The sequence below is a fragment of the Cygnus olor genome, chromosome 15, assembly GCF_009769625.2.
Source record: "Cygnus olor isolate bCygOlo1 chromosome 15, bCygOlo1.pri.v2, whole genome shotgun sequence".
Taxonomy (NCBI): Eukaryota; Metazoa; Chordata; class Aves; order Anseriformes; family Anatidae; genus Cygnus; species Cygnus olor.
In genome coordinates this window covers 14172688-14191742 of record NC_049183.1, presented here as the reverse complement: position 1 = coordinate 14191742, position 19055 = coordinate 14172688, and the positions used below count along the sequence as shown (strand labels likewise).

Below are 19055 nucleotides of genomic sequence, written 5' to 3'. Positions count from 1 at the left end.
AACAAATTACTACTTCTCTTAAATCTCAGAGCTTAAGTAATTCACTGTCTCGTTTATGGGAGCTTGGCAGGTCAATTAAATTCCTCAGGTTAAATTCTCCGGTCTCTGCCTCTTTCTGCAGGACGTACAAACCGTCCTGTGAGGAGTGCTGGCGTAGCAGTGGTGATTTCTGTTCGGATTAATTACGATCCTCGTGCGTCCTGGACGCGCTGCTTTTTTCTGTTTTTTTGTTTTTGGTGAAACACCACCAAACCAAGGTTTGTAACCCCTTCTGCGATCGCACGGTTAGTTGCTGGCTGGATAATGCGAGCAGTGCCCTGCAGATCGTCTCCCAGCCTTGGCCGGAGCCTCGTTTAATCGCTTGTGTCCCTCTAGAGAACAAGAGCCTGTCGCTTAGGCCCGGGATCCTGCTGTGCTTTACCTGACACAAAATAAAAGCTTATAATAAGAGCTTAGGGCCGGCTGTACCGTGACAGGGAAGGAGGGTAGGCACAAACAGGTTGAGAATTGCTCTTTTATTTTCCTCCCACTGCAACCTGCGCAGAAGAGGAGTGTTTAAGGGAGGGGAAGTGTGACTGCAGACGGCCGCTGAGAGCCCTGCCGAGCTGGCGGATTGCAGTCCCACATCCAGAAGCAGTCGGCGTAGGAAACGGAGGTTCCTGAACCACAGCGGGCCCTGCACGGAGAGGGGGACGGAGAAAAGTGTCCCTGGGAGCCCCCGGGCTGCTCTTGGTGTTTGGCCGGGTTCTAGAACAGGATCTGCGAAACAAACCCGGACCCGATGGGGAGGAGAAAGTCGGGTGAGACTCGCGTTGTTCCCACAGAGGTAACCCTGGTGCGGGTGAGCTCAGTGCGTTGAACATTTGAGAGCCCATAGGGGAGGTAAGGCCCCCTAATAATAGGGGATATGGGACCCCCACGGGGGGCATGAGACCCTTTAATAAGGGCACAAGACCCCCCAGTAGGCGATATGAGACCCCCCAGCTGATACAAAGACCCCCATAGGGGACAAGAGACCCCCATAGGGGACGTGCCCCCTTGGCAGGACACCCCATAGGGCTCATGGAACCCTCACAGGGAACGTGAGACCCCGCAGGGGACACAAGACCCCTTAATATGAGATATGGGACCCCCACGGTGGGCATGAGACCACTTAATAGGGGACACGAGACCCCATAGGGGACACGAGACCCCCTAAAATGAGATACGGGACCCCCACAGGGGGCATGAGACCCCTTAATAGGGGACACAAGGCCCCCAGTAAGGGCTATGGGACCTCTATAGGGGACATGAGACCCCCCAGAGGGGCTATGGGACCCTTATAGGGGACACAAGACCCCCCTATAGAGGCTATGGGACCCCTATAGGGGACACAAGACCCCCCAGTAGGGGCTATGGGACCCCTATAGGGGACACAAGACCCCCCTATAGAGGCTATGGGACCCCTATAGGGGACACAAGACCCCCCAGTAGGGGCTATGGGACCCCTATAGGGGACACAAGACCCCCCAGTAGGGGCTATGGGACCCCTATAGGGGACACAAGACCCCCCTATAGAGGCTATGGGACCCCTATAGGGGACACAAGACCCCCCAGTAGGGGCTATGGGACCCCTATAGGGGACACAAGACCCCCCAGTAGGGGCTATGGGACCCCTATAGGGGACACAAGACCCCCCAGTAGGGGCTATGGAACCTCTATAGGGGACACGAGACCCCTCAATAGGGGCTATGGAACCCCTATAGGGGACACAAGAACCCCCTATAGAGGCTATGGGACCCCCACAGGCCCCTCAGCTCCCTCCACACCCCCCCACCTCGTTCGCGCTCTAGCCCCGCCCCCCTCTAGCCCCGCCCCCTCTAGCCCCGCCCCCCTCAGCCCCCACCCCCCCGGCAGGAGGCGGGGCTCCCCCCGGAGGACCTCCCCCCCTCCCCCCCCCGCACTCTATGGTAAGTTCAGGCCTCCGGGCCGGCCGCTCTGCCCGTTCCCCCCCCCCGGCTCTCTATGGTGCGGGGCGGGGCGGTCACGTGGGCCGGAAGGAGCCGGGCAGCGGCGGCGGCGGCGCCTCAATGGAGCGGGGCCGGCGGGGGGGCGGTGAGCGCCGGGCCCGGGCCGGGGTTGGGGGGCGGAGGAGCGGCGGCAGCCCCCTGGGGAACGGGAAGGGCCCGGGCCCGGTTCACCCCGGGGCTCCCCGCCCGCCTCACCGGAGCCTGGCCCCCCCCCCCCCCCCCTCATAGCCCTGGGCCCCCCTCAGCCTCCGGGCCCGGTCTCCCCTCAGCCCCTGCCCTTCCCCCTCACCCCGCTCCCTTCTCCCCGGCCCGAGGAGCGGGGCTGGGGGGCTCTGAGGTGTTTCCCCCCCCCCCCGTTCCCCGTTACAGGCCGCCCCCCGGTGCGGAGGGCGCTCTGCTCGGGCCTCCGGGCGTGCCGGGGGGGGGCCCTGTGGCGCCCTTCGGGTGTGGCGGGGGGGGGGGGGGGGGGGCTGCGGGAGCTGCTGCGGGGAGGAGGCCCGAAGCGCGGCCGTGCTCCCTGCTGGGGGCTGTGCCCGCGTAGGAGAGGGCCCTGCCTGCGTGAGGGAGGCCTTCTGTGTTTGTGTGTGTGTGTGTGTGTCCCCCCCACCCCCCACCGTTTTGGTTCCAGCACTGCTTTGGCTTGCTGGGAGAGAGCAAACGGTAGAAGCGCGGAAATAACGCGGCGCTTTTGCGATGGGGAGGCCCGGTGCGGGTTTCCGCCTTCGGCGTCGCTCCTGCTCCGTCCCCCGACCGGGAGGGGGTCGGGGTTTTACACGCGGCGTTGCGGGGGCGAAGCGGGTTGGGACCGAAGAGGTTCGGTGAGCTCCCGGCCTCCGTAGGAAGGAAGGAGGGCGAGTTCGTCGAGGCAGCGCGCCCTGCGTTGGCTGGCAGCAGGTGAGGCGCGGGGCAGCCTGAAAAAATCGCCGCCATCCCGGCGGCTGCTGGCACGGGGCTGGGCGCCGAGGAAGCCCGGTGCTGGCGTTGGTCGGCCGAGGGCTGGCTGCCCTCAGGAGCCTGCCCTGAGCGCCGTGCCGCCCGCTTGGGTGCGCTTCGTGACCGCGGGCGTCGTCTCCAAATGTCTTCTAATAACTTCCTGTGGAATCGTGTTGCAGAGCGCTTGTACCAGAAGCGGAGCTCCCAGGGAGGGGTTCCAGCGTCCACGTGGCTCTTCGCGTCCTTGCCGCTCGTCAGGCGAGGTTCGGTCCTTACCTGAAGGATTGCGGTTCAGCCGCTGGCCTGAGACTCCTGGTGCCTTACAGTAAAAAAGCCGCTGTGTACCGTTAGGTCCGTTACTGAGGCACAGTGCTCGGTGGCTGTAGCTCGGCTGTCTGCTTTTCACAGCGTCTCTTCCTGTGCCTTTTGAAGCTCGCCGACCGCCACGCAGCACGGCGGATTTTCTTGCTTTATTTCGGCCGGTGGTCCTAAAAGCAGCAGCTAGTTGCCTGGATAGCCGAAAAGAGCAGGCGGCGCTCCTCTGTTGTGCCTCGTGGCGCTCGGTTCCTGTTTCTTAGCACCCACGGAGGCAGCAGAGCTCTTCCCTGGAGCCGCTGGGGGAGGCCTCCAGCCGTAGCGGGGCAGGAGGCGGGCGGGTGGCTGGGCCAGGCTTTGCGTGCCCCATCACCGAGTGACCTTGCGCTGCCTCTGGAGGGGAGCGGGAGCCTTTTTCTGACCCCCCAGGTACCTGTTCGGAGGTGAGAGGGGGATGTCTGAGAGCCAGCGCTCTGCACACACGAGTCTTGAGCGTTTTTTGGCGCCTGGCTGTGTGGGTGCCGCGCTGTAGGAATGCACGGTGCAAGCTGGTGGGGGGTTGGGGGGGGGGCTGCTTTCTGTGGGGCGAGCAGATTTGTGGGGACGGCTTTTTAGGTACGGAACTGCAGGATTCGCAGCTCTGATCCGAGTTTCTCGTTTCTAGGGCTGGTGCTTTGCAAATTCCGCTGCCTTTTGCTGTTGTAAACATCTTAATAGATTTCATGTGCTGGGTGCCTGCGCAGTGTGACTGGACGTTAATAAACAATCACCCTGACAGGAGCTTGTGCCTAGAATACCGAGGCTTGGGAAAGGATTCAGCCCCGCTTCCTGAGGAAGATCTGCAGCGGCGCCCGGCCCCGTAGCGCGGCGTTTCGGTAACGGGCCGCCCTCCGCCTCCCTCCCTCCTTCCTTCCTAGGACGCTTTCCTGTCAGGCTGGCTGCAGGCATCCTTCTCGGGCACCTGCAGGAGGCAAAATGCAAATAACCGTCCCCGGAGCAGCGGCTGGGGCAGGCTTTGCTGATGACAAGGTGAATTCTGGCTTCCAGCAGGGTGCTGGCAGCCGGGCCCGGGCTTGCGTTTCAGAAGCTGCCCCCAGAACTCCAAATTCCTCGGTAGGCCGGTGCTTTGTCTGCCGGAGAATGCCGTGGGCGTTCCTGCCACCAGCCTGTAACTAACTCTGCCTCCCCCGAGCTAGGATCCCTCGCAGCGCTTTGAAATTGGACGCAAATTGCTAAAAAAAAGTCCCGTGGCGGAACTAGGTGGAGCGCGCAGCTGCAGGGAGGCAGGAAGCGTGTCCCGGGGGCCAGGAGCCGCTTACTGAGCCTGAGCAGCTCAAACCCGAGTGAGAGAGAGAAGCGGAGCCCTCTGGATGTTCCTAGTACCTGCTGGAAGAAGATCCCATTCATTAATTTGGGATGGGTGGCTTCTGTTGTTGGTTTTTCCGAGGCATTGTGCGTGGTTTGCCGCGTAATGGCGCAGGCAGCTGGGCGCAGCGACGGGTGCCGCTGCTTGCCGGGGGCCGAATTCTTTTCGGGACACTCAGAGCTGCGCCGCTCGTTCTCCTAGGCAGCAGCTTGGGTTCTGCGCGTGGATTTGGTCTGGAGATATTTAAAGCCTGCGTTTAAATGGATTCAGACGTGGGCCCCCGTTGTGAACCGCTTAGAGGAGAGGCTCCAACGGTCTCAGAAGCCTGCGTGCCCTAAAGCGATAGCGCCGCGTCCCACCTGCCCTGATGGGCTCTGCGGGCTGCTACGTGTCATTTCGGCTGCTCCTAGTAGGATCTCTCCCCGGTGGGGGAAACACACGGCTTATTTGGGACTCCGGTCATCTTCCAGGAGCAGCCAGGAGCCGAGTTTATCGGTGTGCTCGCAGGCCGGTTCCTGGGTTTGAAACAGAGCCGGTCCCGTGCCGGTGTCAGCGTCTGCCTGATGAGAGGTCAGGTGGGTTTGTTTTAAGGGGGTTACTGGGATGGTTCCTTGGCTCTGGGACATCCGGGGGGGGTGGGTGAGGAGAGCAGGAGAAGGGAGAGGAAAAAGGCCCTCCCCGGTGTCCTGGTGGCTTGAACAAGGTCTTTGCCGAAGCCCTGAGATGGGAGCTAACGAGGAACGTTTCGCTGAGCTGAGCTAATCGTGTTCTCGGCTGCCTTCGCGGCGCTTTTATAGGACCTGGAGTTTATTTTGGAAGTGTCTCAAGAGCCACGCGTTTGCTGTGGGTCAGCGCTGAAGAGCTTGTGGTGGGCATAAATTCGTAACGGTCCTCGAGGAACCTTAATTCCTGGGGGCTGCGAAACGCTGCTGCTGGCCGACACCTTGCTCCTGATCAGCAGCGCTGCTGCGGTTCCGTCCCCGCGCTCGCAGCGGGGAGCTGGCAGTGCCTGATTCAGTGGGAAAAAGTTTTGGGACTTGTGGAAGGATCTCAACAAGGGGAGGACGGAAACGCTGCCCCGAGTCACGCCGCCGTCTCTGGGTGTTTCTGACCGAGGTGCTCGGCTGACAGCCGGCACGCTGGCTCCGTGCTCCCCGAGAGCAGAGCTCGGGGTGGCTGGGAGGGTCGGGAGGGTGGCTCCTGGGTGGTGGCAGAGCCCGCCTCGGTCTGCTCGTTCGCTCCCGGAGCCCTCTGACGGCGCCGCTTGGGCAGGGGAGAGGGAAACGAAACGTGGCTTCCTGCCGGCTTCGCGGGGCTCTTGTCGCTTCCGCGGGGTGGCTTTTAGAGGCTGTCGTTTTCAGGGGCAAAGCCGATGAGTCGAAATAAGCCTGGGAGCGTCCGTAGGTGTCGGGGTGACCTGAAACGTTTTCAGCTGGCTCCCCAGGACGGGCGCGACGTTGGAGGTGAGCACTGCGAGGAGGCCGAGCCCTGCTTGCGTTACGTGGGCAAACACCGGGACGGGACCTGCGGAGGCGTCGCGTGGTAACGCTGCGCGGTAAGGCCATCAGGATTCGTGCTAGCTAGGAGCCGTGTGGAATACCGGGGTACGCGATGGCCTCAGGTAGCGTCGTTTGTGTGAAGCACGCCTCGTGCACGGGTCCCGCGCGGCCGCGTTGGTGCTGACGTGCTCCTGCCGGGCTGTGGGCGCTGCTCCTGCTGCTCCTCGGCTGAAGGCAGCGGCTGGCGTCGTGCAGCCTTTGCGAAGCCAGCGTTAGGAACACGTTTACGCTGCTGCTTCCAAATAGCCCCAAGACGTGATGCCCCCTCCACCAGATACAGAAACGCACGGCACCCTCTCCCTGCTGCTTGCCGCGGGTCAGTTTTGCCTGGAGGTACCCGCAGGCCACCGGTCGAAGGAGCCTCCTACCCACCTACCAGGGGCGGGTAGGAAATGTTGGGGGCTCAACGTGTTACAGGGAGATGGGGGGGGGTGGAAAATGGCAGCGGTGGTGCTGCCCGGGAGGCTTCCCTTCTCTCCCTGCTGCCGTGCCGCACTCTAAAGCGATTTGAGGAAGCTGACGGCAGCGGCGTAACGGGGAGGCAGGAAAAGCAGCTCTTCCTGCAGGAAACCAGCAGCGCGGGGCGTTTCGCGCCTCCCCTGCTGCTGGGATTTCCAGCCGCAGATGAACAGGGCTGGCAGGATCCTTTTAGCAGCAGCTTGGCTAGCAGAAACAGCTCGTGTGCCCTCTCTGTAGTGTTAAACCAGAACCCCGTCGTCGCGGAGCAGGCTTCATTGTGTATAAACTGGGAGGTGCCCCGGGATCGGCCTCGACCGGCACGGGCCAGCTCGCAGTGCCTGGGGCACGCCTCCAGAGCCTTCGCGTCGTCTGGTTTGTTCAGCAGTTTGTGGTCGCTTTTCCTGACCCTCCATCCCGGCTGCTTCGATAGTCTGCTTGATGCTGTGCTGTTGCAACACCCAGGAAAAGAATTCCTTCTGCTCCGTGAAGGCTTCAGCAGCGTTGGACGCTTCGACTGCGATGACTAAGGGATAGGCACGCGGATCTGCGGCCTGGAAGCAGTCGTGGCCTTAGCAAACGCTCCGACTTCGGTCTGGGCAATCTCTTAGCTGTCGTGGTTCTCTTCATCTTGCACGTGCAAGGTATTCGTTTCCTTTGGGCTGGGATTAGGTCCTTTGTGGCCTCGTGGATCTGCGTGAGCGTGGAGCCGGAGAACTGCTGCGCAGTGCTTCTTTCCTGGCTTTTTAGCTGGTCAGTTGGTAATTCAGTCTGTCCTGGTGAGCTGTAATAGCCTCGGAAAAGAAAAACGCTGGCTGTGGAGCAGCTCTAGGCCTGGCCATGGGCTGGTTTTGCCGTTGCCAGTTCTCACAAAGCAAAGCCTTCGCGCGGGGCAGCCGAAGGTGCTCAGCATCTTCGGAAGCAGAGCCTGATCCTGGGCGAGGAGCACGCCTCGTCTGACGCCCCTTGGCTCTGGGCTCGTGCCGTGTCTCAGCCCTCAGGCTGCTGTTTAAGATCCTCCCCCCCCCTGCTTGCAGCTTATTTTAGCATCTTCTTTCTGTTCTCCCAGTTACGCCACGGCAGACGAGTGAAGAGAGACGGTGTCACATCCGAGCCCTGCAAAGTTTTCCAGGGCTTTTTTCTTGTTAAAGCTCTACCAGCTCCTGGCGCAGCTCAGCGCAAAAGGAGGTGACAAGCGATGGAGTGGGAATGGGGCTGTCTAAGGCAGGTATTGCAGTGAGACGCTTCCTAACGTGCCGGCGCGGCTTCTGGCCGCAACCAGTGACTTTGGAGTTATGGCGAGAGCAGATGCTTGACGTGCCTCCCAAAAAAAAGGGCTGCAATAAATGGACCGTGACCTGGGAAGGCGTTCTGTGCGGAAGTCCCTAATTCTGGGACGTTTGGCACCTGCACGCTACAGAAGAACGGTTGGGGGCGAACTTTGAAGCCACTGCTTCTAAAAGAACCGCGCGGGCTGACACAGAAACCTTTGTTCCTTTTTGCCAAGGTGGGCTGCTGCAGCGAGTGGTTTTTCTTCCCCTTCTGTGCCGCCTCCAGGTCAAGTCTCAGCTTTTACCGTCAGCAGCGCTGTGAAACGAGGTGAGGCGTGCTTCGCAGGCTTCCCCCGGCCCTGAACGCAGAATTTCACGTGAGAGGCTCAGCTCACGGTTTGAAACAATACAAAGAAGAATCCCCTCGTCCTTTCCGTGTTTGCTGCTGGTGCATTTTGGTTTTGCTGGATCCCAGCCTCCCAAACCCAGCTCAGATCGTTGTGTCTGGAGCAGGCCTGCTGGGTAGCAGCTTAGCATCTAGGATGGCAGCGTGACGCGCTTGACGGTTCATGATTTTAAAGCCCTCTGGCTGTCACCGCAACTAAACCTGGCTCCGGGCCAGTTAGTCCTCTGACCCCTCTGTGCTCTGGGCTAGTTAATCCCTCGCCGCCGCTTTCAGTAGCGGTTTGCAGGCTGTGGGCAGCCCGTCTCCTGCTCTCAGTGCCCCCTGCAAACATCCGAGCGTGCTGCTGTTGCTGTCTGCAGGAACAGCAGTGCTGTAGCCCGTTCGGCGGCTGTAACCAGCAGCCTCAAACTCCTTTGTTTCCCCGTTTCCTCTCCGATAAAAATCTGGGCTGAGATGGTAACCCGAGGATGTGCACGCGCCTTGTTAAATAACTGCCATAAAGGTTGCCCTTCGTTTTCTTTGTTCTCCTCTACCATTTGGAAGTGACATTTGGGCTTCCTTAAAAAAAGGAAAGAAAAAAGGGAAAAAAAAACCACTAAGGAATTGGAGAGGAAACGTGGTCTCCTTTCTCCTGGAGAGCTCTGTGAAGTGTAAGTGATGGAGAAGCACTCTCGTGTGTATCCTGGGGCACGCAGGTCACTTCTTTTGTTCTGTTCTGCCTGGCCTCTGGGCCGAGTGGGAAGAGAAGGCAGCTGCAATTAACATCAGGCAGGGCGCTGGCAGGTACGTGGAGCACCTGGTAGACCGCGGAGACGGACATCAGTGGCTTAATAACGGTGCTGCTCGGAGGGAAGAGCCTCACCCGCCTTTGGTTGGGGTACACGTGAGTTCAGGGCAAAAAAAAACAAAAAACTAGAAGTGAAAGCCGCTCTGGAAGCGGCAGAACCGCAGATCACGTGGCTTCACGCGCCCTTCCGTTTGTCCCCGCCCCGAGACCACAAAATCAGAACAAAACGGTGCTTTAAAACAGGTGGGAAACGTGGACAGGTTTCTTTCCTCTTGTACTTGGTGCCAGTCGCTGCACCAAAAACGGAGGTCGGGCACTTTCAGGAATTACGGTTGAACGATGCTCGCACCTTGATGAAATGCCAAACATAGACGAGGTTGTTCAGAAGCCTCGTGCTGTACAAAATGTTTCCTGGAAGTCATGAAAAAAAAAAAAAGGAATACTCCAGCGATTTGTGCCCAAGTCATCCCAAAGCGTGCCCTCTTGCTGGCTGTAGGCTGACCGGTTCTCTGGAGCACTGACAGCTGAAAGCAGCTCATACCTTGCTGATCCTTAACCTCGCTTGTCCGAATGTCTTACAGCCTGTTCTTGGTGACACCACGGACTGAGAAGTGACCGAAAAACGGAGCAGCGTTCGGATCCCTGCAGTGCCACGCTTCTGGCCTTGTTCCAGCCACGAGCAGGCTCTAGGAAAGCTGGGCAGCCCCGTGCTAGCGTGCTCGTGGTTTGCTTTTTGTCAACGAAGCGATAACGAAGCGCTCTGCAGATATCAAAGGAGCTTGCATCAATGGTATGCTTGGTGAAAAGGGCACGGCTGGCTTTGATGTGTGTTTCACAGCGCTCCTTTATTCCTCGGTAAGAGGGGGCGAGGAGTTGAGAACTTGCAAGAGATCGCTGGAAGTTGTGATTACTGGCAGAGGAGCTCGAGGGCTGCCTGTCCCTCTCGTCCACCTTAATGACATTCCGGCCTGGAGCACTGCTTCTGAAGTCGCTTACGAGGCTGGCGTGGCTGCAGAAACAGGCCCTGCTGTTCCGGGAGGTGTTTTCTGAGCGGCGCGCCTGTGGGCTGCCTTGCGCGTGCAGGGAGGCGAGCGATCAGTTCTGCTTTGCTGACTGCAGAGCACCAGTTCTGGTGTTGGTTGTCTCACGTTTTGCTGTAAGGAAGGCAGTTTACCCCTTCCTGTGCTCCCAGGAGGAGTTTTGGTGAGACTCCTGCAGCTCCGGGCAGCACCAGAGCTGCTGCTGGGACCTGGTGGTCCTCCGGTCGCTGCCTGAGCATCCCTGTCTGCAGGGGGACAGGGACAAGGCCCTCGGGCTGCCACCAACGCTTCCATTGCGGTGTTCCCATTCAAGGGAAACCGTGCCGCAGGCACACGTCTGCACCTCTGGCTTTATTCTTTCGCAAGCTGTGATGCGGCGGAGGTCGCACAGCAAAAGGGCTTTTTGTGCACAGCGTTTCTTATCGGGGGATTTCTAATTTTCGGTGGGGATGAGGCTGCTTAACGTGATCAACCACTCGAGCTCCCCCTGCTTTCCTACGTGACTGTGAGGAGGAGCAGCCCCCAGCAAACTGCGAGCCCTTCGAAATGTTTCGCTGCGACGCTTGACAGGGGGTTGGGCTGCTTCGTTTCGCTTCTGGTGTGTTTCGCGTTTTTGTTATTTCTTCTTAAGGGTTCAGTCCTGGCTTTGCATTTCGCTGGCTGTCACGAGCAATGCATTATTTAAGTAGCTTCTCTTTGTCTTAGCAGCTTGAAACGAGGCAGAAATTCACCTTGCTCGCAGGCTACCAGGAGACACGTGTGCTGCCTGCAGGCAGAAGGTGGGAACTGAGGCTCTGCTGTCAACGTAGGTGAGCAGCAGCGGCGGTGCTGTGTGGGGGGAGAGGCTCCAACACACAGTGACTCGATGCTGCTGACATCTCTTCCATGATGCTCTTTTTTTTTTTTTCCCCCGTTTGGTTGGGATTTCGGTTCCAGCCTCCCCTGCAGTGCTTTCTGTCTGCTCCTGTTGCCTTGAGCCAGAGCCAGAAGAGAGCACTTTGTGCTTAGTCCCATCCTGGGGATGCGGGAGTTCGAGATTTTAAATGCTGTAAGTCGGAAAAACTACACTGTAGTGTTTCTCCCCTCGACTGTGGCTTGAAATCCCAGCCCCATCTGAGGATGCTTGTCACAGCACAAACGGGAGACGGAGGGAGCGCGTTTGAGTGCTGCTCCAGTTCCTGCCAGCCAGAAACTTCTGCGTGTGCCGGGACTTTAAACTTATGCACAGCACCGATGCCTGCTATTTTTAGGTTAGGCTAAAAATACGTAACGTGGTAGTCGCGGGGATTTGGAGCGGGTTTGGGAATTCACGTGTAAGCAAGCTGCGTGCACCTGGGGCCTGCTTCACCTACTGGCAGCAGGTTTGCCAGCTTGGAGCCGGCGGCTGTGGGGTTTGTAGGTTTGTGCGTGTGTGGTTAGCTTGGAAATGGGTGCGAACAGGCAGCCCGAGACCTGCTCCGTTCAGAGCAGGGTTACCCGTAAGTCCCCGACGGTCTCCGATTTTTCCAGTAGCTGTTCCGTTAATGCTGTTTTTCCCTCTCAAGCTTCTGTAGGAAAAACCTTAATAGAGGGGATTTGATTTCCTGCGCAGTGAAATACCTCGGGTGTGTGGAGTCCCGAGGACGTGGAGTGGTTTGGGAAGCAGAGGGGCGATTCGGTACGCCGCGTCTCCAGCCTGGTGCTGTATCGTGCCGTCAGCAGGTGACCTCCAAGTCACGATAAGAGTTCTGTGTCGTCCCGTTACAGGATTTGGGGCTTGAATCTCTGTAGTTTGGTGTGCTGCAGTGCCGGTGGGAGGTTTTAGGAAGGAAACCCAGCTTGTGTGCGGCTGTCAGGTCGCATTCATTTAAAATAGTTCTTGCATTCGGTCCTAGACTGCATCGCGAAGAAGCTGATGGCTTTGTCAGAGCTCACGTACAGGTGGCCTTATTCTGTACCTATAAATAGGCATGAAAATCACCGAGGTAGTGTGGGTAGCTTCTTTCCATCTGCCTCTCTTGCTTTTTATTGTGTTGTTTATGTAGGGCAAGACCCTGGGGTGGCTTTGATCTTGTTACTTCACGTTCCTGGCAGCCTAGTGCTATAAACATGACTAAACTTCTTATTCGTGCTGCTAGATGGAACTGGCCCGTGCTTATAGATATTTGTTTAAGCGTGAGTCCTCTATTGACAAAATTAACTGCTAGCTTGGTGGAACCTTGCTTTCTACCCTCCAAGCAGAGCTTTATTAAGCTGCCCGGGTTTTTATGCAGTCTGTTTTGAAAGAGAGAAGTGGTGCGTAGCCAGCTCTTCCCAGGCTTGGCCTTTATTTTATTTTTTATGTTGCTTTGGCTGTATATTATGGCTAATGCTCTTCCGTGAGCCTCTCAGGGATGTGCGAGCACCTTTCTCTTGTACGGGGGGCAGCAGTCTGTTATCCCGAACACTTTCTGGGCCTCTTTCTTGACGTGCAAATTCCTCTCCAGGTAACTGGAGCTTCCTGGGGAGAGCATTGCCTTCGGCTGGATGCGGACAGCTGCGGACAAAGCACCGGTGGAGCTGTCTGGGAGATGTTTTTGCTGACTGTGCCGAGCGTTTGTGGTGCTGACCAGCCCGCACATACAGAACTCTGCTAACGCATCGCGTGGCCCTGCAGGGGAAAACTATCCCAGCCGCTGAGCTTTGCTCAGAGCAGATCCGAGCAGACACCTGTCTAGCCTCTGTCTGCACCGTCTGAGGCTGCAAGGGCTGATTTGTGGCGTTCACGACCAGGCTCGTCCCTCCCCAACCAGTCTCGGAGCCGTCCTTTGCCGTCTGTTGGGTTGAGTGTTGGCTCTTGCCTGCCGAGCCGTTGCTTCGTCGAGCTCGAGTCGGGGTGGAGGCAGCTGGGGTGAGGCACTGCTGGCCCTGCAGGGCCTGTTGACTGCTGCAAGGAGCATTGTGTGGGACCAGCTGGGGGAAATGGTTGGCGTGGGTACACCCGCCTGGATCTGAAGAGCCTGGGTTGCTATTCCTGGCTCTGCTTCTAGCCCCGCTTCGTGGCCTTGGCCGCGCTGTGCCTTTCAGCGCTTCCATTTCTCCATCTCTTAAACGGCAGGCACAATATTGATCTTGTTTTCTCAAGTGCTTGGAGGGCTACGGAAGGGAAAACGCCATGCGAGGCTGGGTGGTGGCTAGTCACAAGTACCAGGGAAAATGGAACGATAATAACGTGGATGTGCCCTTTTAAAAAGGACGGTGTTTTCACCAAGGATGCTCACAATTAGCCAGCCCCTGAGCTGCCACTCCAGCACCTGTCTGCAGGGAGGGAGAGCAGCACTTTCATGCTGTTCTGGCAACCAAGTACTATTCTGAGTAACCTCGCTTGTAATAAGGCAGAAGCTGAAGAGCCTTGTGGAAACAACCCCCAAACCTTGGTTTTTGAAGGGTTTTCAAGGCATCAATATGCCCATGGCGTTCTTGGCGCTGCTCGCTGGAAACAAGGCATGCTGCTGAAGTTTCAGGGCTCAGATGTAGGGCTAGCCGCATGTTTGTAGCGATGCTGGTTGGAAGAGACCCAGTCCAACGTCCCACCCAGAGCAGGACATCAGCAGGGTTGGGACTGGCTGAGCCGTGGCCGTTCCTGTCCAAGCCATGAAAGCTGTTAGGGTGGAGGTGCCCTCCAGGGAAGGTTGCTTCAGGCACTGAACCGTGCTGCTGGCGCCCTTTGTGTGTGCTAAGCAATAGTCCTGCCCTACAAATATGAATACACTGCTTCCTTGCTCGTTTATCTTATTACCTATAGGTGTGAGGCTTTGGGACTGTGTCTGTGCGTGCTGTAGCGCTGGAGACGTGTGGGTTCCCACCCGGAAGATGGCCAGGTCTCAGCCCTGCCTTGCAGTGAGCTTTGGCCTTTTTAACGGATGCTTTTGTATGATTATGCATTTTTATTTTTACGATTTTACACTGTATTAAAATATTTTGAGGATGGTGATGAGTAGTTCCTGGTGTGTGTAGGGGATATATACGTTTAAGTTAATAGAGTACGTCTGAACAGATTTCTTCATCTGCTGTGCTAGCTGCAAATCGCATTCCCTGCAGAGAAGGTTAAGTAGAATTATTGAGGAGGAATTTGTACTGCTCTTGTGTGCAAGCAGACGGGATTTTATAGCAGACCACCATTTTCTTTCAACTTATGCACTGGTAAATAATGCAGACGCCTCTGTGCTCTAACAATAAGGCAAATATTTCCCAATAAAAAGACCTTTCTCGTTGCAGTGATCAAACTGCTCACAGTTCCCGTGTACTTAGCTGTTGTGTGATAGAGGGAGCTGGCAGCTGTAGGCTGGCAGGGCATAAAATGGAAACCAAGTGTTGAGGTTGTGATGATTCCTCGGGTCTAATCCTGCCCCGGAGCCTTCTGCCGGCGCATGGTGCCTATCTGGGAACAGGTCGGGTGGCAGAACAGTCCCAGAAGCTGTCCCGTGAAGGAACTTGAGCCCTGTTGGGTCTCTGTGGTTGGAGAGCAGGTGGAATATCCCGGGATTTGCACCAAACCCCCAGGTCTGGCCGATAGGACCTCAATGTTGGCGATCCTTCAGCTGGCGGCGTGGCACCCGTCCCATCGCTGTGTGCGGTAAGGGGTGGTTGTGGGTGGCTGTCACGGGTGGCAGAGGTGGCGCCGGCGTCCTGGGGCAGCTCAGGCAAGCGGCTTTTGCTCCTCGTACCGGTAGGTGGTGGCAGAAACGCCACTGTGGGGTTTTGACTTCTTGGAAACAGGAAAACAGCCCTGAGCACAAACACCGGGGCTGAGGCTGGCTGGGCAGAAGCACCTCTCCCTTCTTCCTGTGATCGCAGAGCTGTGAGCGCCTCCGAGTTCTCCTCCGGGGGGGCTTCTCAGGACAGATTATGCTCGGTGGTCTTGCTGTCTTAACCCTCAGAGGAGGACCTGAGACGTGCCTCCCTTCGGGCATGGAAAATATCTCCTAAGAGCCTTGCTGGGAGAGCCACAAGAATCCCAGAAGGGATCTAGCAGGGAAAGCCTAGGGTGCCACCGTGTTTGCCTTACTCTTATTGTTTTGTCTTCCAGTTCCTCGTTCTAGCTTGATTGCCATGCCTGGGCCTTGACACTTCTGGGAGCAGCTGTTTAAAATGGCAGAGAGAGGCGGAAATGAAGAAGTAATTCACTTAAACAGCTTCGGTAGTCACAGAGGGAAAGGTGAGTATTGATTTGTGTGTATTTCCGAAGCTATCTCTGTACAGCTCTGCTCACAAGCGCTGGGAATAATAGCCATTAAACTTGCAGGGGTGATGTTAACAGGAAGCTGCCAGTGGTCTGTTCTGCCATGTGATACACCGCTCTGTTTTATTTAATTTTCTGTAGGTAGCCACAAAGCCTCTCATTTTACGCTGACGTGAAATATTTGGCTCCTGTCTTTCTGGTGTTGTACTGCCTTAAGGTAGATTGCTAACTTCTTGGGAACACCCAAGCCACGCAGGGGTATTTCAGCAGGTCTCAGGGGCTTGTGATGTTCCACCTTCTTAAGAACCTCATTCGGTTCCTAATAGGGCTGTATGCACTGTCACCCATTCCTTCGAGTGGAACTCAAAATGACGCTTACTGTGTGTCTGAAGGGTAGATAAATAGGCAGATAAATGCTCAAATTTGGTGGATGCTTTAAGCTCTTGAGTGAAGTGGTTGTGTGCTGGTTTGCTGCAGAGTTACAGAAGTGTAAACCAAATTGTGTTAAATCCTAGGGAAAGTGTGATGGTGTGCTGTTGCTGTAGTACAGAAACCCTCTGCTTCTGGCTGGCATGTATCTCCCGAGTTCCAGCAGCTTTGCTCAGTAACATCTTTATTTCCCTCTTGACAAACCTTGAGGGTTGTCATCCAATAGCAGGATATCATCTGCGCTCACAGTCAGGGGCCCTATCTCAGGCTGGTATGAGGTGCTCCCGCGAAGTCACTCTCTTTCAGAAGACACCGAATCGCACATGGAGCCGTATCTGTCCTCTAGAACATACTGTGCATCAATAAAAGAAAATGCACGGTACCTGAGATTCAGGCTTTCTCTCCAAAAATTAGGAAGTAGTCTACATGAGTTATTCAGAATCATTTTTGCAGCAGCTTGACTCATGCTCACTTTTGGGACAGAAGATCCTCTGCAGGACCATTTCATGCACATGCCGTTGTGGTCTCTCGAGCTGTAGTTGGTGCAAGGTTTTTGCTCAGAAGGCTGAGGGGCGTAGGAGTGGCTGTGGCAGTACGTCGCGGAGGAACCAGGGACCTTTGAGCGCTTCTTCCCTGTTGCTGCAATGGAAATGTGAAGATGGCTTTTTCACGTGTCCCAGCACTCGTGCTCTGTCATTTGCAAGCAGCTAACTGTACTTACCTTACTGCAGACTGGATAAACCGCAGGGATGACGGTCTTATCACGATATCTGATTCCTCGGATGAAGAATTGCCTTTGCTGTTGGAAACGCCAGCAGAACAGCAGCATGAGGAAGATGATGATGATGTGGTTATCTTGGCAGAGGTAATTTTTCATTCTTGTATGCGTTGCTGCTCTATTCATGGCCTTTATAACCACCTCCTGCGCAAATATCTGATGCGTTCCTTTGAGAGTCCTGCCCAGTTGCAGTGATCTACTTAGGGTGTCTTAAATGAGCGTTGAAATGATGGCATTTTGCTGGGTTTACGTGTTTAGTTGTATTCTGGGCACAGGCAGGGAGAAATAGATTGTTAGCTGTATCGTAAAGTTATGCTTAACTTTACGGAAGCTAGAGCCTTCTTTATCTATCTTAATCCAGAAAAAAAGGACTTGTTCTTTAGAATGCAGGTGTTCAAAACCTGCCTTGTTTAACCTTGTGTGCTTTATATCTCTGCTATTTAGAATAGTTCAGTTGGAAGGGACCTTCAAAGATAATCTAGTCCAGACATAACTACTTCAGGGCTAACCAAAAGTTAAAAGCATTTTATTGAGGGCATTATCCAAACGCCTCCTGAATACTGACGGGCCTGGGGCATCAAGCACCTCTCGAGGAAGCCTGTTCCAGTGTTCAGAGCGCTAGATTCTTGTTGGGCTGTTGCAGGCACCTGAATTTTTGCAGTTTTACAAAGCCAGCCTACTTGGTAAATTTATTTCCGCTGGTACAGGCAGTCACACAGAGGAGGGCCAAAGGCATTAGCTTAACTGTATTACTTTGTCTAATTTCAAATTTAAGCTATATTAAGAATATATTCTACTTTTCTGTTAAAATAACCAGAGTTATTGAGAAAATGGGTTGTAAAGATAACTTTTCTGTTTCTTACTTGAAAACAGTGTCGGAGAGTATTCAAACGCTACTTGCATTCAGCAGCCTTAGCTTGGCAGAAGCAGGAGCAAGGCCAGAGATTAACATTTTGAGCTTTGGTTCTTGCTGCCTGTTAAAATGAATGAGTTTGCTGAGATGCAAATATGCCATCAGTTAGCTCCTAATTTCCAGACTCTCTTACTGGGAGTGTAATGGAGACTGGGGGTGAAGCTCGGGAGTTATTCCAGTGTGAAAGTCCTGTGCATTCCCAGTTCTGCTAAATGTTCTCTCATCACAAATGTACTCTTAGCACCTGGGGACAGACTGAGGATGCTGTCCAGTGAAACAAAGGTATCTGGGTTCCAGTTTTATGCCTTATGTTCCTTGCTAAAATGGACTTTTTCATGTCTTTCCCATCAGAAGTTTGATTAGGTGCAAAAGACCATCTGGAGGAAGGATTCTGACGAGTAGAAAACTCCTACTTATTCTTGTCTGTCTTCTTTTTAGACCCCAAAGCATCAGCAGCTTGTGCGTCCCAATGTCATCAGACCTGCCGCTCAATGGCAGGGTGCAAACACTGTAGGAGAAGGAGGATCCAGAAGTGATGTAGGGCCCTTGAGGGGCACGTATCTGCAAGATGAGATGTCAGCTCTGCTCTGCCAGAAAGACCCGTATGATTACGTGGTGGAGAGCAGCGTTGGACCAAGCAGGGATGAGAACGTGAACTTTGCCTTGCAGCAGCCCGGGCCGTCTGAACAGAATGGCCCCAGGTTTGAACTTACGAGTAACCTGGAGCCTGGCCCAAGTTTGCTTCCAGCAGTAAAGATGAGTCCGCAGGTTGTTGTTGACAAGGAAATCATTAATCTGGAGAAAGCAGACTTGCCACCACAAGAGGAGGAAAAGGTAGAAGCCCAGGGCAGGCAAGGAGAGGACTTGAAGCCAGAGCTCTCGCAAAACGTTGAAGGAACAGTTGCTGCACCCAGCATGGAGCAGGAGCTCCGGGAGAACAGCCGGCTGGATCACTTCCAGCCCTCAGAAGGGGAGCCACGTGCCGTCATAAATGGTTGTGCTCCTCCGCAAGGGCAGCCTGAAGCAGAATCAGGATCTTCGAGGGCATCTGGAGAGGAGGCTCCTGGGCCGGCTTTCCCCAGACCTGAGCCGCAGCAGGATGGGATTCCCGGTCCCGCTTCGCCCCAGCCAGCACACCCACCAGAAGAGCCGAGGGGGCAGCAGGCAGCAATAGACAACGAGCAGCCAGGCCCAGCGTTCCCGGCACAGGGCTCGCACGAACTCGGTTCTAGTGATGTGCCAGAACAGGGGGCTGCTGGGCAGGACCAAGACCTCACTGCGCTGCTCATCAGAGAGACAGTAAGTGTTCCCAGGGTTGTTGGCCTTCAATGCATGTGTTATTTTCAGACAAGTTTTTCAAACAGATACATCTCACTGTGTCTGAACCAATCCCTTCTTCCCACTGCCAAGTTCTTCCTCCCTTATCCCGTATCTGATTCTATTTGGAAAAAACAGGGTTGAGAAAATGTTGTTGTTATTCTCCAAGTAGCACTTCAACAAAAATTAACTTCTTTCAGAGTCAAACCTTGTTAGTCACTGACTTGTCCACCTGTTAAAGCAAGTAGATACTCCTGCATTGTCAGGGTTTTTTGA

The 19055-nt window shown here is 55.6% G+C and overlaps 1 protein-coding gene across 15 annotated transcripts in view; it reads left to right on the top strand.

Moving 5' to 3' along the window:
* The first annotated feature begins 2002 nt into the window (after nt 1–2002).
* The window catches only part of RNF216 (ring finger protein 216), an 80293-nt gene continuing 63240 nt past the window's right edge, over nt 2003–19055 (top strand). Inside the window, exons 1-6 of one of the 15 annotated variants that reach the window (XM_040574871.1) lie at nt 7317–8237; nt 9684–10740; nt 10851–10951; nt 15190–15318; nt 16503–16636; nt 17901–18761. In XM_040574871.1, coding sequence (XP_040430805.1) covers nt 15252–15318; nt 16503–16636; nt 17901–18761 — 1062 coding nt within the window. In that variant the 5' untranslated portion in view covers nt 7317–8237; nt 9684–10740; nt 10851–10951; nt 15190–15251. Of the gene's footprint in view, nt 2095–2882; nt 2904–2976; nt 3687–3722; nt 5199–5984; nt 6568–6639; nt 7283–7316; nt 8238–8272; nt 10741–10850; nt 10952–12991; nt 13012–15189; nt 16637–17900; nt 18762–19055 lie in introns of those variants that run through there. The other 14 variants (XM_040574870.1, XM_040574864.1, XM_040574879.1 and 11 more) reach the window with 14 other exon arrangements.